Here is an 18280-nt window from a genome sequence, read left to right as displayed (position 1 = left end):
TATTATTGCGTCGGTCGGTCCAGGACCATATCTGTACGTCTGACTTCGACTAATGGACGTGCAAATCCGGTACGGTATCTGGACGTCTGACTACGGGTTAAAATAGTGTAATATTTAAATGTTTAAAATGTGTCCATTTAACTTTTTTTATGAGTGGTATGTTTCACTGGGACATTGACAGAAACAGCAGTTTTCATCTATGTGTGATGTATTAGATCTATTAATGAAATATAATTAATTAAATTAAATAGATTTCAAATAAAATAGATTCATTAAGTTAAATAGATTTAAAGAGATAAATAGAATTAAATGTAATAGATAATAATATTTATTACATATTATAATATAATAAAATAGATTAGTTAAATTAAGTTAAATAGATTTAAAGAGATAAATAGAATTAAATGTAATAGATAATAATATTTATTACATATTATAATATAATAAAATAGATTAGTTAAATTAAGTTAAATAGATTTAAAATGTAATTAAATAAATGGGTCTCTAAACGTGCGCTCGCGCGAGGGGCGTTAACGTAGTGACGTAAACGTGATGACGCAAGCAACCGGGCGGGAAGACGGATGCTGTATATTACCAAAGACTGAAGATAATAACCACCGCGATAGATGCTTTGTGTAATGTGTTTAATCCTGCGTTGAGGACACTTTATAAAACCAAATATATTAATTCTGTATATTACCAAAGACTGAAGATAATAACCACCGCGATAGATGCTTTGTGTAATGTGTTTAATCCTGCGTTGAGGACACTTTATAAAACCAAATATATTAATTCTGTATATTACCAAAGACTGAAGATAATAACCACCGCGATAGATGCTTTGTGTAATGTGTTTAATCCTGCGTTGAGGACACTTTATAAAACCAAATATATTAATTCTGTATATTACCAAAGACTGAAGATAATAACCACCGCGATAGATGCTTTGTGTAATGTGTTTAATCCTGCGTTGAGGACACTTTATAAAACCTACAGAGGATGGGACCCTACCTGCCCAACGAACGGCCTTCACAACTTGGAAATTCAAACAGTATACAGTAACGGTCATTTGACAGACGGACGGGTGCTAAGCCAAAGGTAAGCATTATAAATGTACTTTTATTCGTAATTTTGTCAATCTAATGTTACATTTTACTTTAAATTGATATCTTTCTGTGTTATGACGCTTTTAATTTCCCCTTTTTGTAATTTTTATATCTCTATGTTAGTCAATTTGTGCGTGTGGTGGTGGTCCAAGTGACAGGTACATTTATGTTGATCCCTTTTAATTGCTTAAATTAGTGACTAAATCACGTAACTTTACAATAATGTAAGATTTTCAAAACTTTATCTTGTGTGAAGTGTTTGTTCTTGTTGTAAAATAGACTTTGTCGTGGATCTCGGATGCTCACGTGAGCCTGTGAAATTAGGCTGCTAAAAATGCAAAATAATTTTTAAAAACACTCTTTGAAACGATTCACTAAACACTAAATATCAGTATGGCAGTATTTTCTGATCATATGTTCACCACAGAGGCCAAAATGAGCATTGTGAAGCTTTATTTATATTTATAGTAATCGTTTATATTTCAATTGTGTTTCAGGGCAGTTCGTGAAGACAGAGAAACATAAGAGATGCTGTGACAGCCTGGACAGTTCCAGTTCCATCTAACACCAGACTCTCTACTGTGTATGCCTTTTTGGAGCCAGGGACCTCTTGCAGGGGAGAAGACTTTCCAAGGACCCCCTCATATCATAATTACACCAGTGTTTAAGGCTCACGTTAATGTGGGTGGGAGTATAATGAACATAATATGATTGTTTTATTGGTGCAAATGTTCCCCATTTTATATGAACTGTTTAATATTATAACATTTACCATATTTTCCGGAAAGTTCAGCACCAGATTCAGATAAGTTACATCAGTGTATAAGACGCATTTTACTATAGAGTGGGGGAACTGTGACGTCAGAACCCGGAAGAGTAATTCGCCGCGGGTTCCTTCGAGATTTTCCTTCGGGGTTTTATAATGGGGTTTTTCAATTTATGAGTAAAATAAAGCCTGTGGTAAACATAACTTGAGATACGTTTATGTTGTGTTCTACAATGTAAACTGGGGCCTGTTTCATAAAACAAGTTTACCAAATAAGCCAGGCTTATTTCAGTTATTCTGACTTATTTTGAACCGAATCAACTGACAATAAGTCAGACTAACTGAAATAAACCTGGCTTGTTTGGTAAACTTGTTTTATGAAACTGCCCCCTGCACACACTCACAGCCCAACCGTTCTTAGTTACTTATTAAAAACATACGTTTTCAAAAATGAACATAACTGCTTCAAAATTTTTGTTTTGGGTATGGATGTGTGTAATTTACGTTCTAGAACAAAACGTAACTGGCTTGTTTGGTAAACTTGTTTTATGAAACTGCCCCCTGCACACACTCACAGCCCAACCGTTCTTAGTTACTTATTAAAAACATACGTTTTCAAAAATGAACATAACTGCTTCAAAATTTTTGTTTTGGGTATGGATGTGTGTAATTTACGTTCTAGAACAAAACGTAAAAGTATCATCAAGTTATGTTTACCACAGGCTTTATTTTACTCATAGATTGAAAACCCATTATTAAACCCCATAGGAAAATCTCGAAGGAACCCGCGGCGAATTACTCTTCCGGGTTCTGACGTCATAGTTCCCCCACTCTATTACTTTCAGAAATAATGTAAATACTGATTAATAAAACGAATGTTAAGAAACTTACGATAAATTCTTTATACGTGTAATTTACTTTTCCTTACTCCAAATCATTTAAATTGAATGGCATTTAGAACAGAACAAAAAAAAATGTAGGCCTATTTATAAAATAGATATGAATCATAGTGCCATTCCTTACAAGCAATATTTATTTTAAATTAAGCCTATAACAAACTTATTTAAAATGAAACTGAACCTTGTGGTGGGTTCACGCACCTCTCATTCACCATGGATTATTTCCTTGAGTGAGTCTTTAGACGCGCTGTATCATTTGGTTGCTAAACTATTGTTTATTATGTAAAGAAGGTTTTATACTTCTCTCGTGTCTGAACATCTACACCATCCTTCACATATGCAAAATAAAAAAGTGTTTGGAAAAAACAGGCATGGAGATGCTTACGCTGAACAACACAACCTACATATTGGATTATATCAGCGGTACGCTTATCCATTAGATAAGATATCATTCAAAACGGTCTATTTTTATTTGTGTACCTTCAAAATAACAGTGAAACGTCATACTTTTTGTAAAATAAAGAAAACAAACAAAATGCGCTTGCAGTCTCAGTTTCCATGAACCTCTTCCTCAAATGTAGAAAAACACAGAAGTACTTGTCACACAGACATGATAAATATATTTATTTAAAGAGAGAGTGATGCATAGAGCCATGTTTCAGCTCAAGAGGTCACATGACCTGAGGATTACAGTATAATGTCCTTAAACATCCTTCACAGGAAAATGCCAACCATTAACACTACACTGTAATTGTTACCTTAAGATGTTAATTCTACCTGACCTGACCTTCTAAAAATGACTTTTTGTTGGTGTAACCTAATGTAGTCCGGTTGATTTAGTCATAATAGTATTGTTTTGACTTAATTCAGATGTAAATGCTTATAATTCTAAAACCCAATTAATGTAAATGTTACCACATGACTAATTTTTAGGTTACATCACAACACTTTTTTTTTGTAAATGATAATGTATTACTTTTCAAATCAAACAACATTTAATACGACATAAGTGCAGTCCAATTTTGGTAAATGATCAGCATTATAGAGACTGAACCACATCTTTGAAACATATAAGTAAGCTATTTGGAAGACAACTGCACTTTGCATTTATGTAGAATGAATGACCTTTTATTTAATCATGCTCAGTTTCACTGCTGTCAAGTGAGAGGTGTTGGGAATCATAGCCATGCAAACAATAATGCTTTCATTGATAAGTCTCCCATTCAGAAATAGCCTAGAGATAAGTGTGTAGTGGCATGCATGCGCAAACCTTCACTGGCTCAGTCATATGTGGACCAACACTCTCTGCTGTAGGCCTATTAAATGAATCTTAGAATCATTGATATATGTTTTCCCTAATTGTAAACAATCTGGATGAATTGCTTGCAAGTTAAAAAAGAAGATAATGGCATTAAAGGCAATAAATAAGTCATGGCATAGACACATCTTTGATTTACTGAACAATACCAACCTACAGACACCCACCAAACCCACCCCTGTCTCTGATCCAACATTTGTCTGTTATTGTTTATAATGCCTATCAAAGAACATTTATTTAGTCCTGAGGAACCAACGTCAACAGAAACGTTCCAAATCCTTTGGAAAGGAAAAAGGAAAAATCCTTTTTTATGATATGAAGACAATGAAAGAGAATTTTTTTCTTTTTCTTTTGCATACAATTTTACCTACTGTGAAGAACAAAGGCTAAGGATGTGGCTTCAGGATGAAACAACAATGACAAAGCTACCAGCACCACCAGATTACCAAACCTGTTCCTGTATTTAATTATATTATTATTTTAAATATATTTTTTTAAATAACAGATATTTTAATGGGCTTATGTCATTTCAGTTGTGATACATTAATTAATTAGTCAATTATGGCATAGTTGATCAGCATTGTTGGTGTAAATTTGGAAAAGAATAATACATTATAAAAAAAATCTAAAAGGGCAATTATAGAAATTATAAAAATAAGTGTATTTCTTTTTTGTCAACATCAGGATTTAAATAATTTTACACCATTTATTCCTTGTAGTCTCAGTTAATAAGGACATACATTTGCATGAGTGATAATTATTGATAATTAAAAAATAATTATATTTTCCATTTAGAGTAGGTATAGCATTGTCACACACGTCAACTTTTAATGCCTCTGTCACTTACATTTACTACAAAAAAAACATATACGTATATATATATATATCATGTGGATGCTCAAGTTCGATTGTGTCCAGTGTCCAGATTACAAGATTAAAAATCGACGCATTTACACCACTTCATTGAATACGTGCAGCCAATCGGGGAGACCATTTTCAATAATGCCTGTGTGTATATCGTCATTCGGACAGAGGTAACTAAGCAACAGCCAATCAGAGCCTGTGTTAGAGAGTTTATAATAAGCGCTTTACTCCACTGATGGCAGTTCTCTGAACGCACCTGACAGACTGAAACACGATACAAGATCGACTAACAGAAGACATGAAGGCTTCTTTCAATACGACAAATTGGATGATACATTGTGGATTTTAATTGTAATATTTTCGCGCCACAACGAAAAGAAGAAAACATTTTCAAAGCATTTTTAACCTGCCATCATGGAGTCTAATAAAAAGGTAATGTCATACTGTTTGCCTTATAACTCTAGTGTAGTGATAGTTTGCCAGTAGTACCTGAGGAATTAGATGGGAGAGAGTTTCAGTAAATTCTTAAAACATCCAAGAAAGCAAAACTAGATTTGTCTTATTCTGTCATTTAAAAAAAGAAATAGAAAGCAAACTTAATTTTGAACAGATACATCTCTTTAACGCTCATTTATATTTTTGAGGTAAGGTTTTATGCATCTGTACCTAGACAAATAGTAAAACTTTCTTTATTTATTTATCAATCAAACAAATCCTATTTTTGTCTCCAGCAACAAAGATCTCATACCATCAGATTTAAACTCTTAAGTAATGGAAATACGTAGTAAAACCTTCTAATAAGACATCTCAGACCACAGCCTTACAGAGGTTTAGAGGAGAAACAGATTAATTACATCAACCATTTGTGTCATTGACATAAGACTCATTTATCTTGTTTGCCTGGAAAAGTAAAGTGATGAAGTACTTTGTACTTGATTAATGTATATGCATGTGCATTATAATGAACTAATTGTTGTAGAACAATGACATTTGGTTTATTATAACTGTGTGCTAAAGGGAACTAGAAGAGCAGTGCTCTTAAATTGAGATTATTAAGATTTGATGCTGTAAACTCTTTGAAGTCTAAATCCCTTTGATTCAGTGGCTCAGTGGGCCTTGCATTGCTTATTTTCTATATGTTCATTTCATCAGGAATGTTAAAGGGGTCATATGATGCGATAAAATTTTTTCCTTTCTCTTTGAAGTGTTACAAGCTCTTGGTGCATAAAGAAGATCTGTAAAGTTTGTGAAAGCGAAACTACTTTGTTTGGTCTTCCAAAAGAGGACGATATCCGCTTCGTCATGCCTAGAGCTGATCCGTGCTGGTCGCTGAGGAAATACATCAACATAGTGCTGAGAATCGCCGGCACATTTTATGGAGGACTGTTTACTGATCCTGGGAGAATAACGTTAGACTAAAATGCCGGCAGTTCTGACTCACGTAAGTACGTTTTCTTTTATCATTTGCCACTGATGATTCATACGCGAGTTTTGGGCAGTGTAGAGTAGCACTTGTTGTTTGTCATTTCTCTGATCACAAATGCAGACAGGGTTTTATGTTTACGCGGCGCGATGCAATGCAATGCGTAAAAAGACAGTATAAGTCATTATAATCTGTAATTATGTCCCCACTGGATGCAACAAATGCCTCGTTTATAATGGGTTTTCATGTTTTTGTGTCGTCGCTCCGGCTGGGACACGCCATTACAGTATGGTGAGGGGCGTAACATTTCCGTCACACGCTTGAGGTATTCAGCCAATCACAACGCACTGGATAGCTGGCCAATCAGAGCACACCTCGCTTTTTCAGAACGATGAGCTTTGTAAAAATCGACGTGTTTCAACAAGGCGGCGCATAGAGGAGAAACAATAATGTACAGTATGTGGAAAATAATGTTTTTTAAACTTTAAACCGCATAAACACATTTCATTACACCAAATACACAAAATAATGTTCTTTTTAGCAACATCATATGACCCCTTTAAGCTTTTAAGGACTTGACTTGAGGCCAATGTTACTCATTGAACATTGGTAAATGCACATCAATTTATTTGCTTTTTTATGCGTGCATTTTATTGCAGCTGCAATTAATTCCATGTATTAACCTGTGGTTACATAATATTTAACAAAGTTTAAGTGTTACTTGTAAACACACGTGCTACAGTCTGTGGTCGGGTCAGAACTGTACCGAGCATGACCGTCAGGAGGCGCAATTGTCCCACAGTGAACCTGCCATAACCGTTATTTTCTATTACAAGGAATGTTTGTAAAACACAACGTTTCTGCTGTAGGCAGGGGCCATATTAAAACACTATTCTAAGGCTACTGATGTAACCTTCTTAAGCTTGAGAATAACTAGTGTTTTCTACATACGACGGGTAGAGGGTTGGATTCCCAGAATAATATAGGCCTATATTCTCTAAAATTTTTAGTTTAAGGGTTTTCGCTTTTTAATACACAATTGTAGAGTGTTACTCCAGTTGAGAACAGAATTGTTATTTGGGGTAAGAATGCTTAGGAGCACGTATGAAATCACATGCCAGGTTTAGCAGTATTTTATATTGTTAATCCGACCCTTCGTGCTAGAGCTCACGATGAAGTCATCGTCTTTGAAGGCCTGTTGAGCCTGTTATGTAAAGACCTGTGGTTGTTGGACTGGATTGGAATAAGAGGCTGGAGTATTTGTGGTACGTGTGCGTGAGTTGGTTCAGGTGCTGCCGATCTGTAATATGATCATACTTAATAATCAACAGGGTTTCCCTCATTCAGCATCTTACATTTAGCTGCTTAGTGGGTCCTCAGTTCTGTGGAATAAACCATTGTTCACATGTAGGTTAGAAAAAAATGGCAAAATAATTTGAAGAGTTTAATTTTTATTTATTTATTTTTAACCAAACAGCAATGCTGTGAAAGGAATGGAAGGGCCATATTGAATTGACTATTGTATTATACATTGACTGAGTGAAAAACTGCATGGAAATTGCACATTCAGTACACAACTACGAAACTCCCCTGCATATAATATCTATATATCAAGTCTATTAGTATGGAAGCCTAAATAAATTAATAAAAAAGGTCATTGCAACTTTGTATTTAAAGGGGTCATATGATGCTGCTAAAAAAAACATTATTTGGTGTATTTGGTGTAATGAAATGTGTTTATGCGGTTTAAGGTTAAAAAAACATTATTTTCCACATACTGTACATTATTATTTCTCCTCTATGCCCCACCTCTCTGAAACGAGTTGATTTTTACAAAGCTCATCGGTCTGAAAAGCTCAATACACAAAATACACAAAATAATGTTATTTTTAGCAGCATCATATGGCCCCTTTAAAACCCATTATAAATGAGGCATTTGTTGCATCCAGTGGGGACATAATTACGGATTATAATGATTTATACTGTCTTTTTACGCGTTGCGTTGCATCGCGCCGCGTAAACATAAAACCATGGCTTCATATGCAAATCTTCCCACATCGTGACGTAGATATGTGGGGGCGTGTTAGAACGAGCCATTTTAGGTAGGTGTGGCTGACTTAACTTTTATAAAGAATATCTCTTTGGTTTTGAGACTTTAGTCTTTGCAACTTTACAGATCTTCTTTATGCACCAAGAGCTTGTAACACTTCAAAGAGAAAGGAAAAATTGAAATCGCATCATATGACCCCTTTAACTATTCTGACTTTTTTTCTTGACTTTTTTTCTCACAATTCTGAATATATATTGCAAATCTAAATTTATATCTCACAGTTCTGACTTTTTTTTTCTCCAGAATTCTAAGTTTACATTTCACAATTCTGACCTTTTTTTCTCTGAATTCAGAGTGTACATCTCGCAATTCGGATTTTCTTTTTCCAGAATCCCAAGTGTACATTTCAGAGTTTTTATCTTGAAATTTCTATTTTTTTTCTGACACAGAATAATTTTTTTCCTCACTATTGTGAATTTTTAACTTAAAATTCAGGCTTTTCTTCTTAGAATTGCACGTTTATATCTATATAGACCTTTTTTTATTCTGTGGCGGAAATATGCTTCCATATTTTAGTAGTATAATGCAATAAACAGGAAAATTCTCTATATTGTTCCTTAAAAATCAGAAGGATTAAATTGTTAGTTGCGAACCAAATTAAAATATTTATTTATAGTTTAACTGAAATGCTGTTCTTCTACCTTTACAGCAGTTGACGCTTCAGCTGCTGATGTCTGTTGGGACTGCTGTGATCGGCTCCTTGCAATTTGGCTACAACACAGGAGTCATCAATGCCCCTCAGAAGGTGAACAATTTTAAACATGTAACTACAGACATGGCACATCATTTGTCATATAAGCACTTAGATATCAGCATATGGCTATTTGACAAATAGATATTTGGGTATTTTCTCCTATATTCATTTTTTACAGTATTGTTGATGTTTGTATGTTAGTGTTATTATGCAATACATCTAATTTTAGATTAGCTGTAGACTGTATGCTGTATTAATCCTCCTTCCAGCATAGCCTATTAAGATATGCTGATTCACACTTGCAGAGCGTTCTAATAATAGACCAGCACTACTGAAACTCTTCAGAAAAGATTCTTATAACAGCCTTTCTTACCGTCCATAAAAGGGCAAGCACAAAGTTGGGCAAATAGATTTATGTTTCAAGGATACTGTTATGTGCATGAAGTAATAAAAAAGGTATTGGATTTTCCTATAGTTTGCAACAAATATGTTCATTTTTCACCATGAATGATCAAATGAATAAATGACCTTGGCCTCTTAATACGTCACATCAACTAAGGGTTTTGGATAAATCCCACATATACTTGAGAGAACTCTATAAATAGAGTGGAAATCATGTGCCATGGTTTAGCTAGTCATTTAATGGGATAAAGAGAGAAAGTCAAAAGTCAAGGACAGGTAAGGACTTTATTACTGTGAAGTAATACTGTGATATTAAGATTATTAGTAAATTGTTTTCTGCATTTCAATAGTTTGGGGTCAGTAAGATCTTTACTGTCACTTTTGACCAGTTTAATGCATCCTTGCTAAATAATAATACTTTTTTTTTTTTTCAAATAAATCTGACCCCAAACTTTTGAATGGTAGTTCACATATTCAGTGTAATAGTTATAGTTTAGTTTAACTTTATTGTCTGTCCAGATTTCCTGAACAGAAATTCATCTTTGACACTGGCATAGAAAATACATCCTAACAGATAATGCTATGCATTCACATATCACATAACAAAAATAAATAAATAAAAATGAATACAATATATATGTATGCCCACACATATGCATACCCATGTGTACACACACACCAACCCAGAAAGATACCTCATAATAATACCTCAATTAAGAATTTGGTTTAAAACAGTCACCGCCAATGGTACAAATGATCTTTTATATAGGTTCTTTTTAGCCAGCGGTATACGCAGCCCGCAGAGCCTAAAAGCAAGAATGAAGTGGATGAGTTTGGTCTGAATATACTACCATCGCCTTTTTTTCCATAAAGTGTAAAAACAGCTCTTGCATTGTACTCTGTTTCTGGTCGATTATCCTATTTGCATCATTAATTACTCGTGTTAATTTATTTTTCTGTCTCATTGTTAAATAGCATGCAGGAAATGTTTAGGAGTGAAGAGTTTTGAATATTCCTTTGTATGTTTTATTTCTTTCTTGTTTCATATTTATAGGAAGAAACTGTTGTTGCAATAATAAGCCAAGGTTTAATCTAGTGGTTCAACGGATCACAAATCTCACGGTTCGGATCACATTACGGTTTTTGACCACGGATCGGATCATTTTTCGGATCAGCAAGAAAAGAAAAATATTTCAATTTAACTTGCTTTCCATTTATTACTTAAAGCGAAGTACTTCTTTGATACCACAGCAAATACTACTAGATTAACTAAGAAAGTTTAAACATGATTAAAGAGACAAGAGAACAGCCAGTAAAAATAAGAACAAATACACAAACAAGCATAGATAAATACAACAGAATATGTTACAAATAAAATAAGGTTGGTAGTATTCAAATACAGAAATGTAATAATTAGGGAAAATAACACTGCATAGTGTTCACTGTATAAATGAAATATAGATTTTTATCACAGCTGTTTTGTTGTTTGATGATCATTAATGACAGCAGCAGTATTTATAGGCTGCTGTCACTTTAAGACCTGATGCACATCACATCCGATTTCTTTCTCGGCTATTTTCATTCACTTGTGACATAACTGACTGCGTTTACCTGAATGATTGTCGATATGGGTTTTTTGTCATAGTTTTATGTGTATGTGTTTGTTCAGAGGATTCAGAAGAGGATTCAGTTCGGTGTTCGCGCGCCGTCTGAAACGCTTGTGCGCGCTTCATGTGTGTGCGGCTGCGCGCGCAGAGAACAGCGTGAGAGTAACGAATCGAGTTGCTTGTGTAAATACGAACAAATGATAAACTTATACTCTATTATGGTAAAATTTTGCAATTAATCCGCGGATCACATGCATGCCGAACCGTGGGGCTTGGTCTGTACGGATGACGGATCAACTACGATCCGTTTAACCACTAGATCATAAACCTGTGTTTGCAGTTTTGTATGTTTGATGATTAACTTAATCAAGCTTAATTAACAGCTCCTTATGCAGTCCGTTCTGACGCTGTAGTCAGTATGGAGTACTGCTCCCTCTGCTGACTCTAATGTAGAACTGACTGTTGACTGAAGTTGCAATGTAAAAAAAAAAAATTATTTATTTCATAATAGAGTGTAATTTCTTTTTTAAATGAAAATTTGCATTGAAATGAAATATCAAATGATTGAAATATCAAATAAATCAAAATATTTTTTTTCTCGTGTAGATCATCGAGACTTTCTACAATGAGACGTGGCATAAGAGGTATTCAGAGTACATGCTGTCGACCACTCTAACTACACTCTGGTCCGTATCAGTGGCCATTTTCTCTGTAGGTGGCATTTTCGGCTCCTTCTCAGTTGGGCTGTTTCTAAACCGCTTTGGCAGGTAGCTTGACTATCCAACCAGAACTTTACAAATACTTCTCTTTCATGCTGAATTCATGTGTCTTTAAACTTTCTCTTTCTGACCTTTTAACAGGAGGAACTCAATGCTCATTGTTAATGTTCTGGCCTTCATAGCTGCAGCATTAATGGGCTTTTCCAAGCTGGCTGAATCCTGGGAGATGCTTATTATTGGACGCTTCATAGTGGGCCTTTACTCTGGCCTGTCCACAGGCTTTGTACCAATGTATGTAGGAGAAATTGCCCCAACTTCATTACGTGGGGCACTGGGCACACTTCATCAGCTTGGCATTGTCACTGGCATCCTCTTAGCACAGGTTAATTAAATAGTTTCCTTTATTTTGAGAACACCTTTAGCAATCATTGAGACTTTTACATTGTATAGATAGATAGCACCATTTGTGCTTTTTTGTGTACTTCATTGGAAACACTTTGTTCTGTAGGTCTTTGGTATGAAAGAAATCATGGGGACCCCTACAATGTGGCCCTTCCTTCTTGGCTTTACTTTCATCCCAGCCTTACTCCAGTGTGCCCTGCTGCCCTTCTGCCCCGAGAGCCCACGCTACCTCCTCATCAATCAGAACGAGGAGGCCAAAGCCAAGACTGGTGAGTTTTTAATACTCAACTTAAGATGTTTCCTAGGGTCTCTCCAGTCAGCCTAACTAACTAATTTCCACAGTGCTGAAGAAGCTCCGTGGCACTGATGACGTGGATGCAGACATGCAGGAGATGAGGGAAGAGAGCAGGCAGATGATGAGGGAGAAGAAGGTCACCATCCCTGAGCTGTTCCGCTCATCGCTCTACCGCCAGCCCATCTTCATTGCCATCATGCTGCAGCTCTCCCAGCAGTTCTCTGGTATCAATGCTGTACGTTTTCCTGTTTATTTCTTTATCTAGGATTTATCTGTAGTTTCATCTATCTACCTTTCAATCAAATTATATTGCTTGTTGTATTAGAAATACCATCTACTGAAAAATAATAAATACAAGTTTACCAATATGCCAGTCAAAAGTTTGATTTTTATAGTTTAATGTTTTTGAAAATGCGTATTAGAATGATTTATGATAATGTGACACTGAAGACTGGAGTAATGGCTGCTGAAAATTCAGCTTTGCCATCACAGGTATACATTACATTTTAATATATATTCAAATTGAAAACTGAAAACTCAAATTGAAAGTAATTCTAAATTGTAATATGTCACAATTTGACTGTTTTTACTGTATTTTTTCATCAAACAATTACAGTCTTGGTGAACATAAGAGACTTTGTTTCAAAAACATTTAAAATCTTATTTATTCCAAACCTTTGACCAACAACATTTATAAGTAATAATACTACTACTACTACCACCACTACTACTGAAATGATGTTTTAAATGATGCTTTATGGTTTTATTTAGATTTTTTAAATTCAAGGATGCATATTTGCATCCATAAGAAAGCATTTGTTTTATCTTCAGAAATAGAATAAAGTGTGTGTCAAATAGCTGTAGAGGCAAGAGCGAACGGATGGAAAAAACTTGTTTGTTCATCTACAACTAATTTGTCCCAGCTAATATAAATAAATAATATTACAGCGAATTACAAAGCTAGTTAGTTGGCCATTGGTGGACCTATTAATGTTCAGCTATAGCTGTCAAGTCTCTACATTTACAGTGATTTGCATGTTAAGTGTATGTAATTGTGTTTTTCAGGTTTTTTATTTCTCCACTGGTATATTTGAGAAAGCAGGGGTGTCTGAGCCAGTCTATGCCACCATTGGTGCTGGGGTTGTTAACACCGCATTCACAGTTGTGTCGGTAAGCTAGTACGAACATGTTTCCTGTGATTTTGTCCTTTGTTGAGGCTCATGACAGTGTTTTGGTTGAGAATGATTGTATTCCTCTCTAATTTAGCTGTTCATAGTGGAGCGAGCTGGTCGAAGATCACTACATCTTATTGGGCTGATGGGAATGGCTGTGTCTTCTGTTCTCATGACCATAGCTATGGCGCTACTAGTTTGTATATGCTTACATTGATGTACTATATTTCTGTTAATGTGTACACTGGTGTTTATTCGCTAACCGTCCTTTGCAGGATCAAGTGAAATGGATGTCGTATGTCAGCATCGTAGCCATCTTCAGTTTTGTGGCATTTTTCGAGATCGGACCAGGCCCAATCCCATGGTTCATTGTGGCAGAACTCTTCAGTCAAGGTCCCCGGCCTTCTGCCATCGCTGTCGCTGGTTTCTCCAACTGGTTTGCCAACTTCTTGGTGGGAATGAGCTTCCAGTATGTTGAGGTATGGAAACATGAACACAGTTATAGTCTTTCTTTTCTCGTCGTTCTCACATTTCTTTAAATACTCAGTTTTTTCTGTTGATAGGAACTGACAGGCCCGTACGTTTTCATCATCTTCACTATCCTCCTGCTGATATTCTTCGTCTTCACCTACTTCAAAGTTCCTGAGACCAAAGGCCGGACATTTGAAGAGATATCTGCGAGCTTCCGCTCAGGGGCTGAGAAATATACCCAAGATGATCTGAACGCACTGGGGGCAGATTCCCAGCTCTGAGCTCTACGTCATGTTTATACAGTAATGTTATAAACTAACCAAGTGAGTGTCCTTGGCTGTGGCATGGTGGGTATGTTCATAATGGCAAACTACTATATTACTTCTAATAGGAATGCAGTAGGTTATGCAGTGTTTACTATGCACAAGTGTTATCACGATACTGGAATTTCTAACTTTGATACGATACCTTGAAAAATATCAATATTTAATACCATTTTTGATTACCACAGGGAAAAACTGCATACAATTTTAGATTTTTATTAAAAGATAAATATGACAAGGCTAGAACATGACAATTAGGTATATTCTTGCATTAATGAAAACTTCTTGAGGTGGTAAAACACTGGATAAAAACTTACACTGGAGACAAGCTTATGGATTTGCATATGTTTACTTCCTTTTTTTTATTAGAAGTATTCATTTTGGTATTTTATTACTCAGAATATTGTGGTGTGAGCATTATGGAGTGCTATAAACACGTAATGCAACATAGCATGTAATACAGTATAAAATAATATATTTTCTGCCCTATTCTGTGATGTTGTGAAGTGAGTTTGGAGTTGGTATCGGTGTATCGATACTGCGGAAAAAGAGTTTTGAAACTGTCTTATCATTGAAATTGTTTCAGATATTTCAGTATTAATATGTATCGAAAAATACATATTTTTGACAACACTACTATGCAGATTTTCTGATTGCATTGAATGCTTAAATTACTTACTATATTTGCCAAACTGTGCAAGTACACACTGCTTCTTAATAATTACTCATTATTTCAACTGGACTGACAGAAGTATGAATATTTGTATTCAAAATTGTATTAAACATTGCAAAATAACCATATTTATTTCTGAGATTGTAACCAGCACCTCTCTCTAATGTAAAATATCCAACAATGTGACGACAGTGTACCATACCACAGTTTAAAACTTTTTTTTGCATACTGCAGACTTTTTTAGATACATTACATATTTTTTTACATACTGTACTATTATTTTGTAAAAATAATATGTAGTATACAGTATGGTGTAGCATGCAGTATTCCATTCTAAACGTTCCCACTGTCTTCAGATACAGTAGATGAACAGTGGCACAGGAAGTCCTACTTTTTGGCTCACACCAACTGTTTTCTTAATTGTTTGTTTTCTCATTCTGAAATGGAGAATAGTATCTAAAAATAATAATCACAATTACTGCATGTTTACGTGCATATGGATAAGAAGATTATTGTTCATTTTTAGATCATTTGAATGATTCAATTTGCACAATTCAGCTTAAATATATTGCTTTTTTTCTTAGAATAGCACTTTTAACAGTTTTAACAGTTTTTGCTATTGTCCTGTCAACACATGATGAGTTCTGATATAATATGTCTTCTGATGTTATATCAAGTATAATGATGTCAGAAATGGATATTGCAACATTATGGTGTCAGATTATGATACATGTTCATCAATATTTGAACTGTAGCTCTACAAAAAGAATTCAAACTCAATACAATTTTTACATTTACATTGCAAGTCCTTCTGCTTTTCAGAAGTGTGAATTAGGGTTTCCAGTACGATGAGGTTTAATATATTTTCAAATCGGACCAATCTTATTTTGACCTCCCAGTAAATTAACTCAACTAATATATTAGTTATACTATAATATAAAAAAATATATTTTCGATTTGTGCATAATGTTTGTGTGATTTGGAGAATTTAGTATATTGTTCATTTGTCAAAAGTGCAATACTTGTTCACATCCTGTCTATTTATTCCAAATATTGCTAAGCATTATGAATGAAACGGGCTTCTAATATTTCTTATGTAAAAATTTATTTTTTTATGTATAAGCGTGTTTTCACTTAACATGGCATAGACTGACATAGAGCCATTCATCCAGAGGATGTAAATAGGTTCAGGTTTAAAGCATATATTTTTTAATAGATGTGCTTAGTATTTTGAATTTTTTAAACTTCCTAAAAGATGAGATATAGTTTTGTTCAGTACCTCACAGAAATTGTATTCGAAATCCAAGAAAAAATGTGCCAAGACATGTCCTTGCTGGGTATCCTAAATAATCAATTTATCATTGGAAATAAATCAAATAAACAAAACTGCAACAGAATGTCATTTTTGTTAAGTTTCTGTTTGGATCAGCGCTTAGCAGAAATGTCACATAAAGGTGTTTAAAACATTAAAATGCATAAAGCCACAATTATGCTCAAGACCAAAAGATGGCAGTATTTCTCACTGCAATAGTACTGGCTATCCATTGTGGGATGTATAAGAAACAGTTTTGGTTACCATTGACTTACATTATTGACAAAAAAAATTTGACATTTCTCAAAATATCTTCTTTTATGTTCAGCAGAAAAACGAAAGTCATTCATGTTTGCAACAACATGGGGGTGAGTAAAGTATGGCATATGTTTATTCTACAACTATGTTCACTCTGTAAGTATAAACATTACATAAGTGTTTTCAAACAATTCAGTCATTACAAAAGTTTACAAGTTATTTGTTATTTTTATTTCACTAAACGGATAAACTGAATTCACATTGCAGTCTGGTATCAGATGCTACATTGACACACAACATTATGTTTTAAAAATGTATCTAGGTTTGCTCATCACAAATATGTTAAGAATACCACAAAATAGCACTAGTGTGAGCAATATTTGGCAGTAATAATTAATGTTCTACAGCCATAGTCATGTTAAAGGGGTCATATGATGCGATTTCAAGTTTTCCTTTCTCTTTGGAGTGTTACAAGCTGATTGTGCATAGATAAGATCCCTGAAGTTGCAAAGACTAAAGTCTCAAAACCAAAGAGATATTCTTTATCAAAGTTAAGACTCTGCCACGCCCCCTAAAACGGCTCGTTCTTCTGTAGCCTCTCTCTACAGTATGCAGGACCCACTGAGACACATTTGGCAGTAGTTTCCCACGCTAAACTCTGCAGCGCATTGGCCCTCCAGGGCAAGATTTGAGGAACCCGGCTCTACACAATACACAGTTACATCTTGCTATACAAGATAATTTTTGAGTGAAAAATGTGTCAGAGGTCAACTTAGTCCGCATCCAAAATCGCATACTCTCCGAGTAGGTACTTATTTTGAATAAGTAAAAATAAAAGTAGGTTTATATAGTATGATTGTGTGTAATATGAAAGTAATCTGGACATACTACATTTACCATATTGTCATTGTCATGTGACCTACCAGTATCAGTTGTGTCCACATATGTAATGGATATAGAAAAACAAAAGCAGCCAACATGGCAACAGGGCAGATGTAGTATGTATCGGATGTCGTTTGTTCAAATTCCATTCATACTACGTACCCATATTCGAACTATATAGAACATACTTTTTTAAAAGGTGTGAAGTAGGTTTCAAACCAAATGTAGTATCTATAGACAGTATAAGTGATTTCAGACAGATTTTTTTTTTCAGGTCACCTGCTGTCATGGAACAGCAATAGTTTGAAGAGAATCTTGCTATGCAAATTAGTTTTGCTTAAAGTAAATTACAGGCTCAAAACAACAGTGATCATTCATTATGTGATGAACTGAACCATCCACAACTTTGATGGCAAATATGTGGGCATGGCTGTGTGGAAAAAGAAGACATGATTTTGCAAATATGGCAAGACAAAATTACAAAGCAATTAAAGGAAAACAAACCTTTCTGCAAAAATATGAAGTGACTGCATTAGCCAATGACTTCTGTTCCCCACTTTTGACTAAGCAGTACACACATTGAT

General features: G+C 34.8%; 1 protein-coding gene across 1 annotated transcript; it reads left to right on the top strand.

The window, feature by feature from the left end:
* The first annotated feature begins 5186 nt into the window (after positions 1-5186).
* LOC107593369 (solute carrier family 2, facilitated glucose transporter member 1-like) lies at positions 5187-16636 on the top strand. The gene is made up of 10 exons (XM_016283057.1): positions 5187-5385; positions 9136-9231; positions 11796-11956; positions 12050-12290; positions 12417-12579; positions 12653-12840; positions 13671-13775; positions 13872-13973; positions 14053-14256; positions 14341-16636. Exons 1-10 carry the CDS (start codon positions 5368-5370, stop codon positions 14527-14529), a joined length of 1467 nt encoding a protein of 488 aa, XP_016138543.1. The 5' UTR covers positions 5187-5367; the 3' UTR covers positions 14530-16636.
* Positions 16637-18280: the final 1644 nt, after the last annotated feature.

This window comes from Sinocyclocheilus grahami, unplaced genomic scaffold, assembly GCF_001515645.1.
Source record: "Sinocyclocheilus grahami isolate Dianchi unplaced genomic scaffold, SAMN03320097.WGS_v1.1 scaffold170.1, whole genome shotgun sequence".
NCBI classification, from domain to species: Eukaryota; Metazoa; Chordata; class Actinopteri; order Cypriniformes; family Cyprinidae; genus Sinocyclocheilus; species Sinocyclocheilus grahami.
This window is presented reverse-complemented; position numbering and strand designations above follow the sequence as displayed.